The 893-nt window shown below is 60.6% G+C and overlaps 1 protein-coding gene across 1 annotated transcript in view; it reads left to right on the top strand.

Moving 5' to 3' along the window:
- LOC103802562 (receptor tyrosine-protein kinase erbB-2-like) overlaps positions 1 to 878 on the top strand; it is a gene marked incomplete at both ends in the record, with an annotated part of 2,820 nt that extends 1,942 nt beyond the window's left edge. Inside the window, 4 exons of the mRNA XM_009075046.1 lie at positions 3 to 44; positions 130 to 227; positions 534 to 704; positions 839 to 878. Of these exons, the coding sequence (XP_009073294.1) occupies positions 3 to 44; positions 130 to 227; positions 534 to 704; positions 839 to 878 (351 nt within the window). The remainder of the gene's footprint in view (positions 1 to 2; positions 45 to 129; positions 228 to 533; positions 705 to 838) is intronic.
- Positions 879 to 893: the final 15 nt, after the last annotated feature.

Raw genomic sequence — 893 nt, 5'->3', positions numbered from 1 at the left:
GCCACCCATCTGCACCATCGACGTCTACATGATCATGGTGAAATGTACGGGCACGGGGACAGCACGGGGACAGGCTGCCCTGCTGGCACCTCCTCCCCTGTGCCCTGACAGCACCTGGCTCTGCCCCAGGCTGGATGATCGACTCCGAGTGCAGGCCCAAGTTCCGTGAGCTGGTCACCGAGTTCTCCCGTATGGCCCGGGACCCACAGCGCTTCGTGGTCATCCAGGTACAGAACCACCCCATTGGTCAGGCTGGGAGGACCAGGAGTGGTCACATAGTCAAGCAGGGCCATCCTGCTGGATTGTGTCCAGGTGGTTCTGGAATATTTCCAGTGAGGGAGAATCCACAACCACTCTGAGCAATCTGTTCAGTGCTCAGTGAGAGTTCTTCCTCGTATTCAGGTGGAACTTCTGCGCATCAGTTTTTGCTGTTACCTCTTGTGTTATTGGTTTCCACCACTGAGGGTCCTGGGGGTCCTGCCCCCCCCTACCAGCACCCCAGGGTGGGCACTGACTGGTGTGTGTGTCCCCAGAACGACCTGGTGGGGGTGCCTGGCTCCATGGACAGCACCTTCTACCGGGCCCTGCTGGAGGAGGAGGACATGGACGACCTGGTGGATGCTGAGGAGTACTTGGTCCCTCACCGCGGCTTCTTCAGTGCCGACACCTCCACCACCTACCGCAGCCGCATCTCCTCCATGCGGGTGGGTGGGCTGGGAGGGAGCCCCCACTCCTGGGGACCCTGTGCCGTGTCTGTGGGGTGCAAAGCTCCTCTGAGGACCAGGATGGTCCTTAGGGTGGGCTCAAGCACTCAACTCCACGTTCTCTTCACGCCCAGAGCACAGCAGAGTCCCCAATCGATGCCGAGGAGGGTGAAGGTTTGGCCTCCTTCT

The sequence above is a fragment of the Acanthisitta chloris genome, unplaced genomic scaffold, assembly GCF_000695815.1.
Source record: "Acanthisitta chloris isolate BGI_N310 unplaced genomic scaffold, ASM69581v1 scaffold28025, whole genome shotgun sequence".
Lineage (NCBI taxonomy): Eukaryota > Metazoa > Chordata > Aves > Passeriformes > Acanthisittidae > Acanthisitta > Acanthisitta chloris.
This window is presented reverse-complemented; position numbering and strand designations above follow the sequence as displayed.